The sequence below is a fragment of the Pelobates fuscus genome, chromosome 12, assembly GCF_036172605.1.
Source record: "Pelobates fuscus isolate aPelFus1 chromosome 12, aPelFus1.pri, whole genome shotgun sequence".
Lineage (NCBI taxonomy): Eukaryota > Metazoa > Chordata > Amphibia > Anura > Pelobatidae > Pelobates > Pelobates fuscus.
Window position 1 is genome coordinate 82,408,425 of NC_086328.1, and position 24,104 is coordinate 82,432,528.

Below are 24,104 nucleotides of genomic sequence, written 5' to 3' on the forward strand. Positions count from 1 at the left end.
CTATTGTCTCTGGATTAAAGGGAATGCTAGATCACTTTAATATGTTACCGTTTATTTAGAGAGTGGATCTATATACATTATTTATTCTATACGCCTCTTTGTTTCTTTTAGGGGTCCATCATGTTCCTGGCAGGTCTCTTTGGCTGGAATGACGCAGGTGGGTCTGTCATGAAATTGGCACCAAGAGGCAGTGCAGAACTAGTAACAGAGACCCTGATGTTGGAACTGAACTCCCACCTAAAACGCTCAGAAAGGCATCAGCGAGAGCGTCTCATTGAGTACAGACGGGTCAAAAATGGGGTGGACTACACATGGCTGGCATCTATCCCACGTCAGGCCTATGAAATAAGTCCAGGCGACGAACTGGAACTCAGGGATATTTGCTCTAAAATCAATCCATCGCAGTGTGGACCTGCTATACTCAGGTACTAAAATATTTGCATCCTACTAGTGTTTTGATATACCTGCAGAGAATTATCCACTGGTAACCCTGCGAAAAAAATATAACAATGCTGTTTAAGGTATCTTGACGACATACAGATTAGTGTATTTTTGTGGGATCTTTTACTATTAATCTGCTTCAGCAGGTGAACACACAATGTAGTAATACAGTAATTCCTGTAGGTGTCAGGAATGTGTAAATACAGAAGATTTTTTTTTAATATATAAGGAAATCTGGATTTTAAACACAGTGATCAGTTTAATAGTGTCATAGTTTGATAAGCAATGCACAATCTCTGCAATGGCTCTATTATCTCACTTGGTATCCAACATCGTCACCTTTATATATTGCTCTTTCCATATTAATATATCTCCTTTAAATATGTATATTTCATTTTTAACCAAGGCCCAAAACCTGCCAATATATATATATAAAAACATTTGTAAAAGTGATCACTCAGGAGAAAAATAGTTGTTAAGGATCCTCATAATTAGGAAATCTTAAAAGCAAAAAGATTATAGAGACAATTCTCGTGACCCAGGCGGACAAACATATGACTCTGACTCCCTGGGACTGGTACTCGACCCAACATACTAAAGCCTCCTACCTAGAAAAAGAACCACACCAACCAGATCTGTGTACCTATTCCCGAACACCACACACACAATTGGAATCAACCACTTTATAACGCCCCACACGACGACATAACGGAGTGCCACCACACACGACAACCAACAACACTAACCACACAAAGCCCACCCACCAAATATCTAAAGTAAGGAGCTCCCTCAAAGTTAAAACTATTCAATAACCATAAATATTTAAATGTTAATGATTGCATTGTTGTATTCACCAAACCCGATGTTCCACTGTTGACTAACTCTCACTCTTTGTTATGCACTGGAAAACGGACAACTACATAAATAAAGATTGTCTTAAAAAAAAAAATTATAGAGACAATTCTATGCCACGATGTATCATAAATACAGAAAGTTTGTTTTAGCACACAAACACTGTACCCACAGATTGATATCCCACTAGAGATGGGTAAATATATTTATTATGTTCAACAATAGTGAAAGTGTTCACCACAATTCTTAAATAAAGTGGGCTAATGCATCATCAGTAGAGTCTGTTCAACCTTTGGGGGTCGCAGGTTCAAATCCCAGCAGGTTTCATTCAGCCCTTCATCCTTACGACTTAGTTTAAATGAGTACCATTAAATTGGATAATAGTAACAACCCCTGGATGTTGGGCAAAAGTAACATCCCCGGGATGTACTTTGAAACCAGAGACATCTGGTTATCTGGTTAAATACTTTATTATTATTATTATTATTATTTGGATGCTTATCAAACATGTTAACATTTCCATTACGTTTATTTAAGTAGATGCAATAGTAGTCAATAACAGGTAAATGTAATCAGAATTATTCACCAAACTAGGACTTGCTACGACCCATCAAAGGAATTACACATTTAATGCCAAAATAGCCCACTTAATTTGGAAAAAAAAGTTCTTGAACACAGCTCTTTTTGCATTTTGCCTATTTTTACCTGAATGTTGAAATTCTCTGGTCAGTGCACAACATTCTTGGTTTAGAGAATAACTCTGCAGGTAAGTATCTGTGCAAAAAAAACATTATTGCCATTATGTTCTTCTTTATCAACGTAAGCCTATGCACCAAATATAACATTGCAATTGTGCAAAAAATAAAAAAAATAAAAAAGGACTTATGGCCAGTTCTTGAGGGTCCTGTTAATCTTCTACAGGGATATCCTCACCTTACAAGTGTATTAAAATAGTAAAATGTATTAAAGTACACCCGTCCTTCCTAAATGCGTACGGTAATGAGAAAGTCATCTTGCCTTGAATTGCATGATTGTTGGTTCCAATATTTCAATTTCACTCATTTGATTAAAACTAAAGTGACTAGCTGGAATCAGAAGGATGATTGAGTAGAAGAAAGTTGACCTCAGAACACATTCATTTATATTTTTGTTGCATTTGTGAGAAACATTATAGGATATTTTTCCATGATAAAAATGTCCTATAATGTTTCTCAAAAATTATAATTCTAGCAAAATTATAATTTACCCTAAGCAATGGCACCATTTGCAAAAGAAACAGAATTTAATGCGATAAATAAAATAAAGGTAACAGACGCAATGTAAACTAGACTTTTCCCCATTGCAGGTTCCGCCGTCTAATGTTAGAGTTTGAGCCCGAGGGTGCTGAGATCCCACGTCTCTTCCGATCAGTACTACAGGACTTTGTGTCTAAGGAGGAGGAGGAGCAGAGGAAAAAAATGTTGGAAGGTCCATGGGAGAAACGAAGAAGAGCCAAGAGTCTGGCAACAGTCCACTACAACCCTCCTCGCCTGCGCGTCAACCCATTCCAGCTGGAGGATGCTCATGGCTCCGATACAGAGAGCGAGCTAGCTGCTTCTGGGAGAGCAAGGAGCAAAAGTATGCCAGAGTTCAGTACCACAGGGGAGGTCCATTAAGAAGTCCTGCATGTACAATTCTCTATGGACACATCTCCAGCACAGAAATGTTTTTTTGTGTATGTGTAAACTATGTGTACAAGGCGTGAGCTCAGTATTCATATATTCACAAGCTAAACCAAAGCGAAAAGGTTATCTGTATAATATGGCTCCCAAACGTTGGCAGTAAATTAGTGTAGCAGTGACTCCTCAAGATCCTCTAGAAAAAAAAATAGCTGCTACCAGTAAAATTGTAGGCTTTTACCATGGTGCCTTGTTTGCAGGAGAAGAATGAAGAAGCCTATTGAACTTAGACCTGTATGCCAGCCAATTCCTATTTAGCTGTGGTACCCAAACGATAATGTATTTTAGGTATAGAACAAAGAACGATGGTCTTCATATTGACAGCTACGTAGATTGTACCACTAAAATAGATAAATAAATGAAGAGCCTCTTCAGTCCTAATCCCACTATTCTGCAACCAGCAAGAGCTGTTAGCTGCTGTTACTGGAAAAAAAATGACATGGCATGTCCTGAATGGCGTGACACCTTTAAAAATGTTGTGTGTTAGGCAAAGAGCTTACTTCATGTATTTTTTTAAAAAACGCACCTTTGGGCTGTAATCGTCTTCCTAAAAGGCACTTCTCATAGATAAACAAATGCACTTAATATGCACATAAATGTTTTTTGCTCATGTTAACTTGTGGAAGAAGATGTTACTGTAGTACATACAGAAATCTCAAATACACCACGTACATCTCTAACGGACACTACCTTTCCACCAGTCCTCTTCTCTATTGCTGATGTATTATGATAGCATATGAAATACTTTATTTTTACATCTAATGAACATTTACATCCACAAGCAATGTATTATTGATTTGTACGTTTGTTTTCATGTAAAATAAACATACGGTCAACGACAATGAAAACACAAAAAACAAACAAAACGCCCCTGAAAGATTTTATGTCAAACATTCTTGAACTAGAATCTAAATTAAAGGAACACTATAGTCACCTAAATTACTTTAGCTAAATAAAGCAGTTTTAGTGTATAGATCATTCCCCTGCAATTTCACTGCTCAATTCACTGTCATTTAGGAGTTAAATCACTTTGTTTCTGTTTATGCAGCCCTAGCCACACCTCCCCGGGCTATGATTGACAGAGCCTGCATGAAAAACAAAACTGGTTTCACTTTCAAACAGATGTAATTAACCTTAGATAATTGTATCTCAATCTCTAAATTGAACTTTAATCACATACAGGAGGCTCTTGCAGGATCTAGCAAGCTATTAACATAGCAGGGGAACTTGATTATACAGAACTTGCAATAAAGAAAGCCTAAATAGGGCTCTCTTTACAGGAAGTGTTTATGGAAGGCTGTGCAAGTCACATGCAGGGAGGTGTGACTAGGGTTCATAAACAAAGGGATTTAACTCCTAAATGGCAGAGGATTGAGCGGTAAAGCTGCAGGGGCATGTTCTATACACCAAAACTGCTTCATTAAGCTAAAGTTGTTCAGGTGACTATAGTGTCCCTTTAATGCCAGAAACTAATATGTATTTCTGACATTAAGTGTCTGGTCACATATGTTACATAATGCAATAGCATGTGAATGCATACATATAATGTTTTATAATGTCCTACCCTTTGCGCATAATCATTTATTTTCTATGGAGATAAACGCACGCTATTAGAACATGACTGCGCAAAGAAATACGCAAAGAAATCCGTTATTATACTTTCAGAAATGCAATAATCTATTTAACAATGAATATGTAAAATATTTTTTTATAAAATATAACCGCTATTGCTTGTTGGGACGCAAAGCTCTAATGTAATGTCGCTGCTTCCTCCATCTGTAGATAATAGATTTACTGTATTTTTTTATTTTAACAAATTGTTACTGTTTTTTTAATAAAATATTTTTTTTAATAGTAGATACAGACTGTCATTTACCTTTAATTGAACCCAATTTAAAAGCTATACATGTCTCATACTCAACATTATAGTTAATTAGAAACTGTAGAGAGAGCTACTTAGTAGCAAGCAAACTTAGTTATGCATCAATCTGAAGACACTGAACAAATAAACAAACATAGAAATACATAGAATGTGACGGCAGATAAGAACCATTCGGCCCATCTAGTATGCCCAATTTTCTAAATACTTTAATTAGTCCCTAGCCTTATCTTGAGTCTCGGATAGCCTTATGCCTATTCCACACATGCTTAAACCCATTCACTGTATTAACCTCTACCACTTTACCTGGAAGGCTATTCCGTGCATCCACTACCCTCTCAGTAAAGTAATACTTCTGGATATTTTTAAACTTTTGCCCCTCTAAGACTATGTCCTCTTGTTATGGTAGTTTTTCTTCTTTTAAATATAGTCTCCACTTTTACTGTGTTGATTCCCTTTATGTATTTAAAATGTTGCCATCATATTCCCCTGTCTCGTCTTTCCTCTAAAATGTTAAGATCCTTTAACCTTTCTTTGTAAGTTTTATCCTGTAGTCCATGAACCCGTGTCGCAGCCCTTCCCTGAATTCTCTCCAAAGTATCTCCTTCTGGAGATACGGACCTTTTAAAATATTCTATACTCTGCCCTTGGGTTTTTACGTCTGAGATGCATTACCTTGCACTTATCCACATTAATTGTCAGTTGCCACAGCTCTGAGCATTTTTCTAGTTTACCTAAATCATTTGCCATTTGGCTTATCCCTCCTGGAACATCAACCCTGTTACATATTTTTGTATCATCAGCAAAAAGACACACCTTACCGTCAAGACCTTCTGCAATATCACTAATAAAAATGTTATTAAAGAGAATGGGTCCAAGTTCAGATCCCTGAGGTACCCCACTGGTGACAAGACCATGCTTTGAATATACTCCATTGACTACAACCCTCTATTGCCTGTCACTCAGCCACTGCCTAACCCATTTAACAATTTTGGAATACAAACACAAGCTTGCAGTTTATTGATAAGCCTTCAATGTATGACAGTTTCAAAAGCCTTACTGAAATCTAAGTAAGCAATGTCTACTGCACCACCCTGATCAATCAATATGATGCAAGGATGGAGATATCGTAGAACCCCAGCTGGCTTTGTGGGAGTTCTACTACAGTTGATGATCTAGCTTTTGTTTGGCCACCCTTGCTCTGTAGCTATACATACACACTATATGGTCAAAGGTATGTGGACAGCTGACCATCACACCTATATGAGCTTGTTGAACATTCCATTATGAAACAATTCGTTTCAATATGGCGTTGGCCTTACTCGTGGTCACTACCTTTTTTAGTTATATGTTCTGACACTCCTATACAGTGCCTATAGTTATCATCCACATGGTATGTCACCAATCTTGAACAATATATTAAGTGTTTATTATTGGCCTTTTTAATAATAGCTTAGATAGATTTTAATCCTGCCTTATGTCCCCACCCACCATGGTGTGGGTAGGAGCATGTCTACTAAACAGTGAGCAGGCAGTGCCTACTTACAGTCTCAAAAAAAAATGGCAACTGGGCAGCTATTATAATACTATACTAATAAAATGAAAAAGGACCTTGCACATGAGGCTGTAAATTAAATAATGGGAGGTGGACAGATCACTGTCTAACCCACAGCACACACCTATGGCCATGCTGTCTAACTCGTGGCCCCCATCCTTTCTGATGAGCCTCTCCATGTTGTTTATGGGTTCATGGCTCCCTAAGGCACTACACTGTACCCATACTTCTTATTACACCATGGGTATGGGACAAAACCTCTTATAATCTTTCAACCCAATACTGAAAATCTCCCACACTATCACCCTCCTGCGATCTCAATGCCAAAACGACCAGTGGACCACCAGAGGAAAAAATACAAATCCACATATATCTACCTCCCTCACATACACAACAAAATGTTCAAGACTGACACCTCCATTAGTGTCCATAATGTGGAATGTATGTTTGTTCCTGTTGCCTAGTGGTTTGCCTAAGGGCGATGTAGTAAATCAGGTACCTATGGTTGAAGGTTATTTTGTGCAGAATCATATACAGTACCAATGGGTCTGCTGGCTGCCTTAGTACCTCCTCTTTCTGCTTCTTCCTTCAGTAATATAGACTTGTGATGTCTTTGCATATGTTGGTTCAGACCTACATTAGGGTGATGATTCTTCACTCTCCTCCTAATATCTTTGCTGTACAATTTGCTCTTCTGGGACGCTGCTCATGGCAGTATTTCCTCGAGAAGATGGGTTACTACCGCTTAGGTTGTCCCTTTCCAGTTGTGAATAACTCCAGAGTGATTATACCCTCCTGCACAGGATACCACTGTCTCACCCAAACACTAGCCCAGACTTAGTGAAGTGTGCAGAAGAACAGTTTTATTAGGTCAGCATGGCGTCTCCATTCACTGTAACACAAGCCCGTCCAGGTGCCGCTGTGTCTGGAAGATCATTGTGTCAGCTCTCGGTTAAACTAATTATCTCCTGGACACAGAAAGACGAATATTTAAAAATCCAGAAAACATATAAAATGCAGTGAAGCACATATCATACATCCCCATAAAGGTCTCTCAGAAGCGCCCAATCTGTCCAAGAAGTCCCCTCATCGGATAGGTCTAGCCCGAATTAGATGTACGTCCAAAGTTCAGAAGGATGCGGCTAGCATCCAATCAGGCACAGGGCTCCAGAGTGCTGGGTAGAGATCTCCAGTCACCTAAAACCATAGAGCTATCCATGGGTACATGAAGCTCCCCCCAAGTTCTTGGTGTCGTTGGATGCCTCATCACCTCCTCTCTTAACCCTCCAAAAAGTGTCCTGTTTGCTAGTTCAGGGACCAAGAGAGCTCTGATTGAAGTTTCAGTGGACCGTGTCAACTCAGCAATCCACTCTAGAGTTGCAAATGAGTTACGAGATACTCCCGGTCAGGCGTACCATGTCTTCTTGGCTTCCTGGCCAGTAGAGGCTACTTCTGGGGCCCCAAACAAGTCTAGTTGGCTCGATAGACATAGGATAGAGGGTCAATACCTAGTGAAAATAGTTTTTTTAGAGAGGGTGAGGGTTAGGAGAAAAGCACCGGGATTAGGTGACCTGAAGGTCCTTTTTGGGTGAACTTGGGAATGTCCGGGTAGTTCTAGTCCTGGGTCACAAGCTCGGTCTGAAAGGCCTACCTGTCAGGATTCCAGTTTTGTTAACTGGGTCAATAATGTATTGTAAAGTCTAGGCTCCACTGCAGCAACCGTGCATTGTCTTCATCGACTCAGCCATACCAACGGGTTGTGCTCTGTAATAATGGTAAAGTAGCGTCTTTAGAGGTAGGGGGTGAGCTTCTTTAGTGCCTAGACTAAGGCCAAGCATAACGTCACACTATTAAAGTAGTTTCAAAACTGCTTTTGTGCAATCTGCTAGCCTCAACCCTAGCCGGACTGCCTGATACCACCGCCACGCACGCTTCCTAGCTGTAACCGGGACACCTGTAGCACTTTAGCCCCCAGACACCTGCAGAGTGTGTAGCTGTCTCACCCAAGCACTAGCCAAGACTTACTCAAGGGTGAAGAACTGATTTTTATTGAGCAAAGCCCACAGATTTATACCCAGACCTCGAGCATCGGGTCAACATTCATTGTAGCATAAGCCCGCCCAGTCGCCTCTGTGACTGGGAGATAATTGAGTCTGTTAAACTAATTATCTCCTGGACACAGAAAGTGTAAACACACAAAATACTCTAAAACACACACAATATAAGCAAACACCCCCACAGGTCATACATCCCCAGATAACTCGTCCCTGAGCACCCAATCTGTCCAAATAGTGCCCGGATCAGAGGTGGCTGGACCGAAGTTTTAGCAGGCTGCGGCTATTTTCCGATCCAGCGTGCAGAGTTCCATGGTGATGGTGTTAAAGTCCCAGTCACCCAAAACAGTGGCACTTTGAGTTTGTCCAGTTCTGAATAGCTATTTCCAGAGGAGGTGGAAGGTTGGTATAGCTTGGTAAGGGGACCGGACAGGGAAACTAGTATAATTTAGACGGGAGAGGAGTCTCTAGGGCGAGGCCCATAGTCTTTGGACAGGAGGCTAACCTGCACGTCCAGGAGTCTGTGCCATGGGAAAATTTGCCACAGAGGCTATTTCTACTACCGGCAGAGATGGACTTAGACAAAGTGGCAAGTGCACAGTAGGTGCATAAAATAGTGGACTGCTGCCTCTGCTCTCCAGACTCTTAATTCCTTTGTATCATAGTCTATTTCCTCCTGGGACAGACCAACAAATGTTTGGAGTGGTGGAGGAAAAAACAATATCCTCACTAAATTCCTCAGCCCCAGCAAGATCAACCATTGGGGACACTACTTGAATATTCTGCACTACTACTTCAGTAAAGAGTGACACTAGTAGCACATACAAATTCTCTGCTGAGCTCACCCATCGTCACTTCTTGGGAGGGGAATCATAGAAATATGATATCACTATAACAGAATTGAAGTCATCTACTTCATTCTCATTTCACAGGCCTATGCATGGGCCTTAAATCCACAGGCAGCATGAGTCTAAGAATGACATCGGGAGGATCTTGTATGCCTCCATGAGAAGATTAAAAGAAAATATTCTACTTGACGATGGATGCATTCCTTGGCTTGTAAACCTACACCAGTGTACCACCAGTTTGCGGGCCAGCACCTCTCCATCTTTTCCTCTTTTCCCTGGTAGCTATTCCCTGTACTTTGACTGCTTATCATTTGGGGACAACCAATTACCTATTGGAGACCTATACTACATTCTCATTTTATCCTTAGAAAATAGTTGTGGGAAACAATTTGCTCCTCACTCATACCATAACTCTGCCCTAGAATGGAGCATGCTGAAATACATAAGTGTTCTTCATTTTGGAAAATGCAGATGGCTCACTCCAGGAAGGAATATTTAGGCACAAATAAGGGAAATAAATTGTACCAGAGAGAGTATAAAAAGTGAGCAAGACACATGAAATACCCAATTGTGGCTTGAAAAAGCAATCTTGAATTGAGATTTACTCCCAGAGGTTCAATTAAAACTTTAGGTGATAGCTGCTATTAATAGATTCCTTAATAGTTTATGTATGAGGTAAAACACATTTAAACAGTTGGACCCACTTTCCTTTGTTGAATGCAATCCTTAAATATATTAAAAAAAAAAAAAAAAAAAGGCACAGGTCCATATATACAATTCTTTACCTTGGGGTATAAAGAAAGAAATGTCTAAGTCCCGTGTGATATTTTGCCAATATTTTTTTTTTTTCATAGACTATTTCATGACCTTTTAACCCCTTAAGGACACATGACATGTGTGACATGTCATGATTCCCTTTTATTACAGAAGTTTGGTCCTTAAGGGGTTAAAGCTCTTCTGAACAAGACAAAGTCTGCTGAATATAGGAGAAAAAAAAGTCTCTATTTCAAAATTATTTTGGTAAAAATCTATATTTTTTTACATTATTGCAGAAAAATAGATTAACAGGGTTATTAATTGAAGCAAGAATTTAAAGTTAATTTCAAATTTATGACCGAAGTAGCCAAAATAGAAACATAACGGAGTTGGATAAATATTTCTATTGAGTTATCTTAAATTTGAAGTTTACTTTCAATGCTCACGTTAGCAAATAGTCCTGCGCATAAATAATGCCAAGTAGAGATTGTTAGTGGAAGTCTGTAGTACTTCCTGGAGAAGTTGAAGGGTTAGACCTGCAACCGTGTCACAAAGATTTCTGGTTGGCTTGTAACTGGATATGATGTAAAGGTTGTAATATTTATTTTCCCATGTAATAGCCGTGCATTATAAGTTTCAGCTGCAGAATAAATCTGTATATGTGCAAACCAACCAGGAAACCAATGTAAAGTTCCAGGATGCAGAAAGTGCAAAGTAAGCCCAAAGCAGAAACAAACAGTGGAGATAAAATGCAATTGCTAAAGATGATAAAGGTTGTGTACAGTGAAAGTTTTGTATCCAAGGATCCATTCTAGGGACCACTTCTATTTGTTTATTAATTCTCTCTTATAGCCTGAGCCTCATACAGCATTTCCAAAGCTACTTGCAGGATTCACAGTACCAAACCCTACACAAACAGCCATAAGCACAGCCTGGGCCGGTCCTTCAAAGGGCATTGAAGGCCACAACGAAGTATGTACAGTTGAGGCAAAAATAAGATAAGGCACACCCCGAACCTCGGCATACTGTAAAGCAGGACACAGGTGGGTAGGTAAAAGCCATCATGCCTGTGAAGTGATGCGCGCCACTGGCTCTGTCCATAGGTTGCCTAGAAAGGACAACTTTGCACACCAGGCTGCCTGTCAATTATCCAGGCCAGCCAACTAAGGGCTGACTACTGAGAGAGAGCACGGTGTCAGTGCTCTATGCAGTGTCTTAATGCCCTAAGCACGTCTAATAATGTGCTCACATTACGCTTTTCAGGGACATTTTCCTTGTGTCCCCAAAAGAGGAACACAATTACAATTACTTATATAGCACCAACATATTTCACAGCGCTGTACAATAGGCAAACAATACAAACATTTAAATACGTGCAATGGCTGAGTGACATATCCACAGGCAGGGATTATACCACCCAGGTGCATATATCTGGAGCTGAACATAAGCTCAAGAAAAATGTAAGTGGTATCTCTCTTATTTTACTTCATCACCTATAGAATATACTACACTATATTCTGTTTTCTGTCTTCATATTTTCCATATGGATTCACCACCATACAAATTTGAAGATACCCAGAAGGAACAAAGTTGGAACAGGTATCTAAAATCAGGACTGCCCTTCCAAAAATCAAGAAGAGTGGGTGGCCTGGATGAGAGAATGAAGTCTAAGCAGGATATTGATTCTTTGCAAGGGGCAGTCTTAATTAATCATGATGTGTAATATCACACCATTATACAAGATCAATACAAATTTATCTTGTGTAAGCATAGAACTCATTCCTTATGCACGTTAAAAAGAATCAGTTGCTTACAGAAACAAAATTTTAAAAAGGCATGGGAGGCAGGAGCAGAACACCCAGGGTCGCAAAGGTCACAAGTGCGACCAGGCCCAAGGTGTTCCAGGTCTCACAAGAGGCCCATCTGGGGGACCCCATTGGGTGTCCCGCACAATTAGGGCCACCTGTTGGGCATCTCTGATCGGACAGGCCCCATGGCCTTTAATAGCAAAATGGACTGAGCCTCTGCTGGGGTGAAGTGAGTTCAGGTCACCTCCTCCCAGATTGCAGAGAGCCGCACAGGGAGGTAGACGAGACACAGAGAGAAGAGGGGGGGACACTGTGGAAGCATGTCACCTCAAAACTCCAATCAGTCTTAGCCAGCCTGCTACCGCTGGACCCCAGGAAAGCCACACTCCTGCACCCAAAATGTACAAAAACAATAGAATGGCTAGCCATAAGTAAAACAATAGTTTCATTGTCTTCACCTTCACATACTGTGCTCACTGACAGAAAAGGGCAAAACAAAAATTGACAAGGAGCCTATTTATGTAAAAGGTCATATATATGAGTATTAAAAGCTTGGTCAATCAGGGAGTAGACAAATAGCATTTTAGAGTTTAGTGTTACACACGCGCACTAACACTTTAGCATCAAACAACCACTTTAAGGCATTCTTTCAAAACCAAAATGTTACTCTAATTTTACACCCATAAGAATACGTTAAATTTACAATAAAATGTACTTAAACACGAAACAAAAGACAAACAAACCTACATACATTCCAGAGACATGCATGCATACTTCACACAAATGCACATTAACCACCCCATCCCCATCCGAACAAACACAATTTAAACAGTACAAAAGTCAGACAGAAATCATTGAATTGAAATGTTGAGTATAATTCCGGCATTCTGCACTATATACAGTTTTTACATTGGGCTAAGGCCAAAAGCCATACTCAGAAGGACCAAATCAGAAAGGTTGTGGGAGGGTGACAGTCCTTTTGTGTTTAGGGTTACAGAATGTGTTATAAAAACCCTTCCCACAACATAACATGTAGTCCTGCTGAGAAAAAAGTGATCAAGCCCTCTCCCAGCAGAGATGACCCAATTCTCTGTGGATTGAGGGGCATTTTAATGCAAGAGAATAATAATTTAAAAAAAAATGAAGAAAAAAAAAAATAATAATGTTTACAATAGATTAAAATAATTACGAGGGATATGAATGCAATCACAGCTCCTCTGCCAGATTTCCTTTGCCTTGGATCAGTCTTTGGGGCGTTCCAGCAAGAGTGTCAAGATAGATGACCTTGTGAACACACGCCGTTAGTGGTCTGGATGTGCTCATATCACTGTGTATATTTGGCTAAAACCTCAAGCACAGCCAACTTAGGTAAGATCTGTGTATGCATGAATACATACTCGCCTATATACATGTGCAAAGGACACACATTACCAAATTTACACTCAACTCTGTGCATACATAGAGCTTGGAAAGAGTGCACAATCTACGTATATAATGTTTAGATCATAGACAAACAACATGTGGCATTCCAGCTGTCTATACTAAATAAAGGGGATTGCTTAAAATTTGGCATGGTTTAAAGATCAACTGGGATAGCACATACTGTTTTCTTCGGCATCTAGATCATACTGTCACTCTGTATATTATACATATATATATTTAAATATGTACACTGTACAACCCCACACATCCTCGTGACTTTGCCTTCTACCACACTAGCTCTTATGTAAACACACAGTGACAATAGCTGGTCAGTGGGCTCCCTCTAATTGGTAGCGGAGTTCCCAGTGGAGCAAAAATAGAGTATGTAATCCGTTGTGTTAATGGAGGTGGGCAGAGAGTTCATCTTGTAAGTGTGGATTTAGGCAAGGAAAACTACAAAAATGATGAAGAAAACAATGAGTATAAGGAAGATCTTAATCATGAGCCAACGGTTTGATGTGACAGACTGGAAATACTTCAAGATTTCTGAGTGAGCAGCTTCCACGTTTAATGAGGTGTCTTCAATGTTACCGTCAATCCTGCAGATGGAAGGAAATTGGAGTGTTAATGAAAACGGGTAAGACAAGAAGACAAGTAACTTCTCTGAATTGAGTTTCTTATTTAAATATAGGTTTGGTAATCATATTAGTGACTGATTCAGTGGAGGAACCACAGCTAGAATTTCTCACCTTTGTATAGTCTCCTCTTGTTCTTTCACCATGTGGGCCAGTTGTTGGAAGATGGAACCCAGCTCAACAATAGTGGATTCTATGTTTTGCATAGTGTCTGCTCGGCTCTGAATATAAGAGTCCTTAATAAAGGGAGATACATGAAAAAAAATTAAAGGTGTGTTTATAGTTGGCTTTCTGGCAAAGTCAGAGTTTTCTGCTAGTCTGGACTAACTTATTGCATATTTCCAGAATGGGTACTAGACTATAAACATTACGATTTTACAGGGGGTATAATAGCATTATACAAATATATTTAGGGCCAATGCAAACCATTGTCTGGAAATCTATTAATAAACAGGACTATACATAGGACACAAAGTCACGCATTTAGAGTGGAAGAAAGGAGGTTTAGTCTAAGGCAAAGGAAAGGGGTTTGTACACTAAGAACAAGGATGTGGAATTCTTTGCCTAAAGAGGTTGTTTTACAAGAGTCTATACAGATGTTTAAACAGAAATTGGATAGATACTTGCAAAAACATAATCAGGGACATCATTTTTAATTAGTGGGGTAATAGCTTCTTGATCCAAGGAGATATCTGACTGTCATTCTTGGGTCAAGAAGGATTTTTTCCTAGATTGTTGCAAAATTGGAAGTGCTTCAAAACAAATGTGAGAAATGCTGAACTTGGACACATTTCTCTTTTCAGTTATGTTACTACATATTGAAACCGTGTACTATTTATTACAAGTCTTACCTGCTCATCTATGAGCTGCAACTGCTGGCTGACTTTCGAATCCATTTCTATTGTCACTTCACCATGTCTGCGAGAATCATCTTGTAACAGAACAGAGGGACCTGAAAATATCAAAGAAACACGTAAACACCAAAAAACTTCAAGGGGAGGTTGTTGCTCAAAACATAGCTAACAGGATTTGAATAAATAGGATACTTGAGAGAGACAGGGATAGGAGTGCACGTTTGAAAATAGAGAGAGATCTGCTTGGAAGGTAAAACAACAACAGCAATAATAGTGGAAAAGAGACAATTACACACCATTACCCAAAGAAATTAAGAAAATGTATATAGATACAGAAAGCATAAAACAGACAGACAGTTCATATTACCCAAACTATTATGCTGAAAGGGATGAGAGGAGACCTGGCCCTGAGAGTAATGCTCTCTGCGACTCCTCTGCTGCTTCAAATTCTAAGAAACAAACAAAAACAAAAAAAAAGTCAAAGCATAATCCTCTTATTAAAGTTATTCAATGGTCTATATCCATTATCAAGAATTCTCCAAAGCATCTCACCTCTGTCCTTACTTCCAATACAGACTTAAAGTCGTTCGACATGGACGCCAGTTTAGACTGCATAAGGAAAAACAAAAAAAAAGAGTTGTGTTTGTGGGGAAGAACAGCAACAGACCAATTAAATCCACTACCATCTGAGCAGTAAATCATTATGTGTAAGAAAAGGCCAAATATTACTAATATGTGACCACACGCCTAAGCATTTCTTGGTGTTCATTATGTTAAACCTATTTTATTAGGCCTCTTGGATAAGAATATACACAACTGACAATAATGCTTTAAATATTTTGCTAGCTGCAAGTTGATAGGAACCACTGGTAGGACACCAAAATAATGGAAGACGGTTTCCAGATTAGTCACACTCTGTGATCCCTCTCTCACCTGCAAAGAGACTACTACGGTGTTCGAGTGAGTCTGAAGATGTCGTCCACTCTGACTGCCCCGAGCTCGGACAAATGACTGGAGCTGAGCAATTTGTTGGTTGAGACTGCCAATGTCCTGAAAACAGAGAAATAAAAATGTGAGAATGACTGAAAGCACCAAGGGCATCCAACAGCTAGAACTTTTGTTAAAGATAATTGCAAAACTTCAATCTATATTCTTTTGACATAAAAGAGAACATTTATGGGCATTACAAACAATGTCACTGTCGCCTTTTTGTACTTTTATTGTCCAAGGAAGTCTGCACCTTTCAACATCCCAAGGGCTGCCATTGATTTAACATCAAGCTAGGGATTTTCTTGTTACTGACTAGGATTTATAGTCTATAAGCATCCTCCCTGTAGCCCCTCTCTGAAATCAAACATTTCCTGCGGAAGTAAAATGAATAGCCTGCTAATGGCGTTATTTTTAAATTTCACCTTCGTTGATCCCAGTATGCTATTTCATATAAAAATAAATATTTAATTCTGGCAAGGTTGACTGGGGGACTTTAAATCTCGAGTTTACCAATGACAGCTACTGGTCGTCTAATCCAAAAATAGAGATAGAAATTATAAACACATTTGCTTACCTGTTTAATGATGTAGGTCAGCTCCTCAATCTCCACTGCTTTGTCATCAAAGAGAGACTTCCTTTTTGCCACTAAGGTAAAGAAAAAAAGAAAACAAAATGTAAACAGATCCCAGAAGAAGGGTTATGCAGCCATAAAGGTCTACCGACTACATTATACTTTTAACGGATGCAATTGTTTAGTAGACAAATTATAAATAGCCTTCTTTTCTACCATGTACTAGTACTTTGCCCAAACTAATAATGTGTGATATTCTAGCAGTAAAACAACTGGCTAGATAGACTAGAACAAGCCTATCCAATGACATGTTCCATTATTTTTCTAAATACTGAAAGCAAACAACTCGACTGTCCATATATCCTCGAAAAAAAAAAAAAAAAAACCACACACTCTGCAAGAAATACTTACATATTGTCAATTTTTCCAGTTTGCTAAATGTGTTACTAAGATCCTTTCCAATGCGTCTGCAGAAGAGAGAAAGGGTGAATGACTATAAAGGAATTTATAATACACAATGTGAGGAGACAAAATAAGACTATATGCTTGAGTAGATAAAGAGAGTGAAGAACAAATGGTAAGGAAGTGAGAATGTTTACAGGGTGTGAGCTAGAGGAAGATTATCAGAGGAGCATACAGAGTGAACATGGGCATTTTATATCTTAGCTATTTTGACCGAATTTATGCAATTCTCCACTAGTAAATAAGGCCATTTGTGAAGGCGTGGGGTGAGGCGAGTGAGGTTCTCTGAATAGTAAAGACATAGAAAAGTGTGATGGAATGAGGAGTTCTGAGATCAGGGCCAAGTGTACCCAAAGAACAAATTAAAAAGGGATATGACAGAAAGAGCAGACTACCAGGAGAAAACATTTAATCAGAACTTACTTTGCCATAAGTGTGAACTCGCTTCTCTGTTTAACCGCATTTTGAGAAGGTGTGGACAACTGAACACCATTCTAAAAAAAAAAAGACAATATTGTCTAAATTGTGAATCATGTTTAGACCATGAAGAAGTTTAAATTACATACAACCTCCCATATTTTTAAGACTTTGAAACTGGTGAAAGCCTGTCCACTTCACAGATCTATTTTACATGCCCGAGTCACCAACCGTAATATTAACCATCTAATCATGCAATGGAAACCTCTAAATTTCCCCATGGTAATTAATCTAACCTGACGACCACGTAAAGACTTGCAAGCTGAGATGAATTCCGCAGTCCGGTCACGACAGGACATAATTTCAGCAGGAGGAACAGGAAGTACTGGGGTGGGTGCTTCTGAAGTGATCTGGGAGGGCAGGACCTGGGTCTGGGGTGGTCCTACGTATACTCCGTTCTCTGTGTTACGGGAACCGTGACGTTTGCGAGTGTTCATGGGGCCTGGACCACCTGTAGGAGACAGTAAGAATGTTAGTCTCAGTAGAAGAACTACATAATCATGTAAGTACATGTGCCAACAAGGCATAGTCTGAGAAATATATACACACACACACATATATATATATATATATATATATATATATATATATATATATATATATATATATTATATATATATATATATATATATATATATATATATATATATATATATATATATATATATATATATATATATATATATATATATATATATATATATATATATATATATATATATAATATATATATATATATATATATATATATATATATATATAATGAGTGGCATATTATCTCTGTAAAGTAAGTCAATTAAGGAGAGATGTCACAACACATTTTAACAATACTTTATATTCCCAAGTCCCCATTACACCAGAGACAGAAATTATATATCACAAAAATTCCATTAATGAAACATTCCAAGCACCATAACTACTACAGCACAACATAGAGCATCGAATGGATTAACTTCTTACCTGGGGTCTGCTGGATGCTGATTCATGCTTCCTCTACCTTAGTCACAGAGAGCCAGAAGCTCTTTTGAGCTAAGTTCAGCAGTGCAGGGTTTAGTTAATTGGCTGAGAGTGATCAGTTGACGCTCAAAGCCAATGAACTAGCACTGAAATTAGGGCTTACATTAAGAATGCTAACAGGAGCTTCCAGATCTCTGGCTGAGGTAGTGGAGATGGGGAGCGCCACCTAGCAGACCCTACGGAAGAAGTCCCATTGTAAAGCTTATCAGAATTAGTTGCCGCTTGAAAAATAATAATTCTAAAATGCTACAAAAGGTGAGGGGGGAGTCGGTGCACTCTAGTACCAAAACCACTACTGTGTGGTGTAGCAGTTATGGTGCTAGAGTGTTCCTTTAACCCCTTAAGGACACATGACGTGTGTGACACGTCATGATTCCCTTTTATTCCAGAAGTTTGGTCCTTAAGGGGTTAAAAAATATTAAGAAGTAAAAAAGTTGTCTTGGTGGTAACCAGGAGTTTTTTGCTTTACAAATGGATTCACGATAATGCCCCAAGCTATGCCTTTGTTCACTCCAAATTATTCTAAGCCTTCAATGGCTTGAAGCCCTCTCACACAAGGATGAGAACACTAAAACTTCGCTCCATGTGTACAAAATACATTGGGAAATTGAGTATACTAACTTGGTAAGAGGAAATCATCTTGCAAATTTGCAAGATGGTGTCAATTATAGATAGTTTGGGTTTTTTTGAGTGGGGTTGGCGAGGAAAAGTTGGCAGATTGTTAAACCATTGAGAGTCAAGTAAAATCTTGCGGCTTATTGTCTCTTTAGCATAAACAGTACAATTTTACTGCACTGCACACAGGAATGTTGAAGATTATATATAGAAAGAAATTAAAAACAAAACAAAAACCCAATGAAACCCATAAACCACTGTCTATTCCAGTTTTCATTCTTAATATCTGCAATACACCACTGACATAATAAGATTGCAAACGCATTCATGTAACACTTATCTAATTTCAAAATAAAGAAACAATATGCTTTCCTATTTAAAATAGGATTCCCCTTTTATGGCAGAATAAGATATCCCATTTAGGACTGGGTATGTCTGCACTGTTTGAATTTCATTCTAGGTTCAGTCACCTCCCCATTGTTCACTACAATATATGTCTGGAAAGGTGAGAATTTAGGAACCAACAGGTTATGTAAATTGCAATTACAGTCTTTAAAATGCAATTGCTCACTGTGAAGTGTGTTTTCTGGTGTTTTAACATGCTGTAAAACATCCCGTCTTCCTGCAAAACTACACTTTTTGAAACTTAAGCCTGTTGTCATATAACAAATTTGTCACTTGCATTTCAAGAACTATATTTTCCTTCCTTTATGTCCAACATTAAAATGGTTATTCACTAAAGTGAGAATTCAAGGTAAATTTAAACTTTTAGGTCAAAATGGCCATAAGTGAAAAGTTATCTCAGTCAGTTATGCTCTTAGTTTGGCTTCTCTGGCCTAAAATTTGAAATTCAGTTGACATTCACTCTGAAATCTCACTTTAGTAAATAACCTTACAAATAAGATGATTTTAACCCCCTATGATCTGTCAAGGTATCTGGAAAAGTCATTATATATAATTAATAACAACTTAATACAAAAATAGGTCTATCCAATGTAGTAAAAAATGTGACGAGCCTGTCATCAGTGGGAGTTTGTTGAATCAACCAACAAGACATTGGAGAAACCCATGATTCATAGACTGTCAATTCCAACCTTCAAATTTTGGCAATCCTATAGCTATGAAATATAGTAAAAAGGGAAATAATGTGGCAGATCATGCTCAGAGAGTATTAACACTGTTTTCAAAAACATAGCATTCCATGCTATGTTTGGAAGAGATACACAACAGTGACACAGACAAGTGTTCCATGGTCGCAACGGTTTCAAGTGTGACCAGGACCAGGGTGTTCTGTGTCTCAGAGGGGATTGTGTCGGCCCACAAACTAAAGGTAGTCATTGGGTGGTCCATGTACTTGGAGTCACATGATGGGTATGTCTGATCAGGGGCCCGGCTTTAACAGCGCAATTGGGCCCCTGTCAGATCTGCTACTATGCTGTGGCCTGTACCCATTTTCTCCCAGCTTTAAAAGCGCCGCATGGAGAGTGAGACTCTACGTGCATGCATCTCAGCATTTAAACGCCAATACTACACACAAATACAAACCACTGCAATCATATGGCAACAGTACATACAAACACAAGCTTACATTCAAAACACACAAAACTGCAGAACACAACCCTGTAAAGATAGACAAATGGAAGACCCTCAGCTGGCAAAGCACCGTGGGAGTGGAAGACAGTTGAGGATCCAACATTTACCTTGCAATAGAGAGGGGCCCAAAAAACAGTCTTGCATTAGGGCCCTCTCTACATTAGTTAAGCACTATTCACAGATCTCTCAAACATAGGACATAGAATGCGGTCATAAAATTTCAATCTTTTCAAAAATCTGTGGGATAACATCAATGTAATAGAATTGTTAGAGACAGACAGATTACACGGTTTGCCATGTTTCACACAAACTCACATTGTGTAACCCACTGAAAAAATGTACCAGGGATTCCAGACTGTCAGGTGTTTTACTTAGTCATTAGCTGTGACTTAAACGTTCTGTTATAGCTCCTAGAACTTGAATGACAAAACAGGTTTGGCATACAGGAACAAGAGGAAATGAAGGATCTGCACTAGCAAATTCACAGACTAAAGGAAGTAAGGCAAATTTACACAAAAAGTAAAGTAGGGATGACTAACATGTATCCCTAGATGTTGAGACTTAGAAACACTGTATGAACCTAGATCACTTCAGCTAATTGAAGTAGTTTAGGTACACTGTCCCTTTTGCACCTAGTGCTGCAATGTTAAACACTGCAGTTCCAGAGAAACTACAAGGTTTACATTCCAGTACTACATCAGCACTAGAGGGCTTCCTGAATTGAAACGGACCTTTGGTCTGGCATCTGACGCTGGACGTCCTCACGTTCTGCATGAGGACACTAAGCGTCTGATTTTTCCCCACAGGAAACCGTTTTTATAGTGCAAGCTCGCCGTGGGCCGTCGGAGCAGGCAGAGCATTGGCCCAGCGCTGAGAGACAACTACGCTGGGATTAGGTAAGCAAATGGCAAATAAAGGGTTTTTTATGCTTTATTTACTGGGGGATGGGGGGAGGGCAATAGAGCTGCCTTAAAGTGATACTAAAGTGACAGGAATACAAAGCTGGAATACAGCAAACTGAAATTAAAATGACACAGTTTAGGCAACAATTTGTACTCCGTAAAAAATTAAATTCAGCTATACGTGAAGATAGGCTAGTTTACCTTAAACCTTGCGCTTTGTATCTCAATTTGGTAAAATTCTAGGTTTCACAAATAGACCTCTAAGTATTACTTGATAGGAGACTAAATTCTTTAGTCTGACTATAGCAAATAGATAACTGTTCCAGATGTTTGTGTGTTTGCAAAATTCCAGAGAGACATTTAATTACTTCTCCAAATAGTACCAGATCATATAAAAATAAATCAGCATAAGGCCCAGTGAGATTACATGAATACATCTTATTGAGGGCTTCGCAACCTACAAAGATAGAAGAACCCAAAATATTTGGTAAAGTACCTCGTTTTTGTCTTTATTATGATGAAGCCTTATTAACAACCACTATTAATAATCTTCTTTCCTAACCTCTAAAAATGATTAACATGCCTGCTGAACCCTACAAAATTATATATATATATATATATATATATATATATATATATTTTCAGTCTGTTAACAAATAACTTGACTGATGAGAGAAAAGAAAAGCACTAAACCAAACGTAAGACCTCCCAGAATTAAACTGAGCAGTAAATAATAATAATATTATATAAATATTATTAAAGTAAAGCTGTGTTAGTATAGTAACCAAAAGTGAAATTAACATTGCTTTCGACTTGTTTTAAGATTCATGATCTTACAACCTCTGTAAGGGTGGGCACCCTTTAATATTTACCCAGGTTGAGGGGATTATTAAGAATTTAAGGCTTGGGAATTCTCCATATACTTTTATAAACACTTTCTGCAGTTATGTACACACTGCTGGCACAGACACCAATGTAAGGATTTACACATTTTATTATTAATACACAGAGAGCCCCCACGCCCTCCCACATTATAAAACGGCCCCTGGAAACAACTAAAACCCACTCAGAGCCCTACAATCATGACGTCACTGGAGGAGCCAATCACTGGTCACCACAACCTCTCTCCCTGTGGCCCCAGGCTGCCCCCAGCCCGTTATTATGGGCTCTCATAACATGGGACCCAGGGGCCCTGACTATGGGGCCACACTGGGACCGTCAGACCCCCTCCCCACCCCCCGGCTCTCTCTCACCGTCTAGCTCACCGGCCACCAGTTCAGCTGCTCTCCGTCTGAGCCGGGGAAATCGCTGACGTCAGCGCCACGTACTCACGCGTCACCAGGTTCCATGCATCCGGCGGCGCACGCCGATGACGTCACTGACGTACACCGGAAGAGCAGGGCATTGCACTCTTGGAAACGTACACAAACTGAGGCTTGTACGTGTGAGGCTGAATGTGTGTCCATGGCAAGGGCTTGGCTCAGAAATAACTCATTGCTATGGGGTGATGGTCCTGATAGGATTAGTATCTCACCCTGTGTACAATATGGGGCGTATGTCACTGTATTCTATACTGAGCTTAGTACACGCTTTATATGGATATAGGGGACTGGTCACCAAACATAAAAGGCACACTATAGGTGTCCAGGTCTCGTCATCTCATTGAGGTGGTCTGGGTGCCGTGTCCCTGTCCCACTTAGTCCTGTAATATACAACAATGCAGATTTTTAGAAACTGCAATAATTATTTTGCAGCACTATCAGCCACCAGAGGCGCTTCCAGGATTCAAAGGGACTTTAAAGGACCAGTATAGTGCCAGGAAAACAAACTCGTTTTCCTGGCTCTATAGGGTCTTTGGGTCCCCTCCTCCCGCCAGGCTGAAGGGGGAGGAAGGGGTTAAATTCTTACCTTTCTCCAGTGCCGGGCTTCCTCGGCGCTGGAGACTCTCCTCCCTCTTCCGACATCATCTGCTGAATGCGTATGTGCGGCAAGAGCCGTGAGCGCATTCAGTCAGTCCATAGGTAAGCATTTCTCAATGCTTTCTTATGGACGGCAGCGTCTTCTCACTGTGAAAATCACAGAGACTGGATTAACCCTAATGTAAACATAGCAGTTTCTCTCTTTGTGCTCTGTAAAAAAACAAAACCTTTATATTAGGAGTATAATTTCCTGGTCATTGCAGCACTCACTCCACCACTCCCTTGGACAGGAATACTTAAAATAATTATTTTGTTTGTCCTGTCTACATTCCCCTTGAACACTAGATTTTAGGCTGCCATATTTTCCTTGTGAACATTTTAGTTCCTTACCCAGGGGGCGTTCAGCCTCTCTCTTCTGTGAGTTGCAGTACATGCTCCCCTTAGTGGCCGGGGGCTAAGCTGCACTAATGCTGTGAGTGGCAGCATGGAACTTGTATGGTCTGGGTAAGTCTTTGTAGGTTCTCATGTGGCCTTTGAGAGCAGTTCCAGGAATGCTTTATTGTTCTCTATTTGTGCTTTCAACGTTCTTGTTTGCTGCAATGTATTCTAGCAGGGAGTGCTGGGTAATATGTCGCTGATTTCATCGGTGGAATGCTATTTTTGATTGATTTTTTTCCATTCCTCTGTGGTGGTTGTAAGTCAGGGAAATGTTTTTATGTTGTACTTTTGTATAATC

The 24,104-nt window shown here is 39.4% G+C and overlaps 2 protein-coding genes across 3 annotated transcripts in view; one reads left to right on the forward strand and one right to left on the reverse strand.

Annotated features, from left to right (window-relative positions):
* Positions 1-4,843, forward strand: part of LOC134578347 (protein RD3-like) — a 73,737-nt gene extending 68,894 nt beyond the window's left edge. For both annotated transcript variants that reach the window (XM_063437334.1, XM_063437333.1), the window contains exons 2-3: positions 112-425; positions 2,639-4,843. In XM_063437334.1, coding sequence (XP_063293404.1) covers positions 121-425; positions 2,639-2,948 — 615 coding nt within the window. In that variant the 5' untranslated portion in view covers positions 112-120 and the 3' untranslated portion in view covers positions 2,949-4,843. The remainder of the gene's footprint in view (positions 1-111; positions 426-2,638) is intronic.
* Positions 4,844-12,765: 7,922 nt separating this feature from the next.
* On the reverse strand, positions 12,766-22,801 carry STX5 (syntaxin 5). The gene is made up of 11 exons (XM_063438883.1): positions 22,703-22,801; positions 17,559-17,773; positions 17,269-17,339; positions 16,795-16,850; positions 16,387-16,457; positions 15,756-15,872; positions 15,375-15,431; positions 15,190-15,271; positions 14,820-14,920; positions 14,083-14,204; positions 12,766-13,932 (listed from the first exon to the last, which is right to left on the reverse strand). Exons 2-11 carry the CDS (start codon positions 17,757-17,759, stop codon positions 13,773-13,775), a joined length of 1,038 nt encoding a protein of 345 aa, XP_063294953.1. The 5' UTR covers positions 17,760-17,773; positions 22,703-22,801; the 3' UTR covers positions 12,766-13,772.
* Between the last annotated feature and the right edge of the window lie 1,303 nt (positions 22,802-24,104).